The sequence below is a fragment of the Aplysia californica genome, unplaced genomic scaffold (genome assembly GCF_000002075.1).
Source record: "Aplysia californica isolate F4 #8 unplaced genomic scaffold, AplCal3.0 scaffold00422, whole genome shotgun sequence".
In the NCBI taxonomy this organism is placed as follows: Eukaryota; Metazoa; Mollusca; class Gastropoda; order Aplysiida; family Aplysiidae; genus Aplysia; species Aplysia californica.
In genome coordinates this window covers 554,774-555,991 of record NW_004797692.1, presented here as the reverse complement: position 1 = coordinate 555,991, position 1,218 = coordinate 554,774, and the positions used below count along the sequence as shown (strand labels likewise).

General features: G+C 47.2%; 1 protein-coding gene across 1 annotated transcript in view; it reads left to right on the top strand.

Annotated features, from left to right (window-relative positions):
* The window catches only part of LOC101861224 (multidrug resistance-associated protein 4), a gene marked incomplete at its 3' end in the record, with an annotated part of 82,055 nt that overhangs the window by 56,931 nt on the left and 23,906 nt on the right, over nt 1-1,218 (top strand). Inside the window, 1 exon segment of the mRNA XM_013085973.2 lies at nt 21-184. Within this exon segment, the coding sequence (XP_012941427.1) occupies nt 21-184 (164 nt within the window).

Here is a 1,218-nt window from a genome sequence, read left to right as displayed (position 1 = left end):
GCCCCTGTGTGTTTCCCCAGTCTGTGATCTTCCTCCACTTCCTGTGGGTGGGCCCCCTACAGGCCATCGCGGTGCTGGTCATCTTGTGGCACGAGCTGGGGCCCTCGGTCTTGGCCGGCTTCTTTGTCCTCTTGTTACTCATTCCGGTGCAAGGGTTTATGGGCAAGCTCTTCTCCAAACTCAGGTATGCGGATTTGTTGGTTGTGGTTTGTTTGTTTGTTTGTTTGTTCATTTGTTTGTTGTTGTTGTTGTTTTCACTCTTTTTGTTGTTGTTGATGATGATGATGGTGATGTTGTTGTTGTGGTCACTCTTTTTGTTGTTGATGATGATGGTGATGTTATTGTTGTTGTCACTTTTTTGTTGTTGTTGATGATGATGATGGTGAATGTTATTGTTATTTTATTGTTGTTGTTGTTTGTTGTTGTTACCGGTACTCTTTTTATCGTTGATTTTGGAGATGATGTTGGTAATGTTGTTGTTGTTGGTGATGGTTGTGTTGTTATTAAATATTTTTAATGGTTGCAAATGGTCAAGCTCTTCACCAGACTAAGGTTTGGTTTTGTTGTTGTTCTTGCTATTCTTCTTTCCTCTCCTCTCTCTCCTCCACCTCCAGCCTCCCTCCCCATCGTCCTCCCCTTTTCTCCTCCTCTCATGACTGCCTTCCCCTATTCGTCCCCTCCAGACACAAGGCAGCCATCCACACAGATGAGCAAGTCAAAGTGATGAACGAGATCATCTCTGGCATGCGGGTCACTCTTCTTCCTTCTCCTCCCCCCTCTCTTACTCCCCCACCTCTTCCTCCCCCTCTCATGAATGTCTTCCTCCATTGGTCCCCTGTAGGTGGTTGGCGGGTGCTCTTGTGTGGTTTGCTCCTTCTTTCCCATCAAACATCTATGGTCCTGATCTCTCCTCCTTCTAAACTATTCTTCCCCTCCAGACACAAGACAGCCATCCACACAGACGGGCGAGTCAAAGTGATGAACGAAATCATCTCTGGCATGTTTGTCACTTATTTTTCTCCTCCTCTCTCTCTTCCCCACTCTCTTCCTCCCTCTCTTCCTCTTCCTCCTCCTCCTTTTCCTATTCCTCCCATAACTGTCTTCCCCTATTCATTCCCTCCAGACACAAGACTGCCATCCACACAGACGAACGAGTCAAGGTGATGAACGAGATCCTCATCTTCCTCCTCCTCCTCCTCCTCCTCCTCCTCCTCCTCT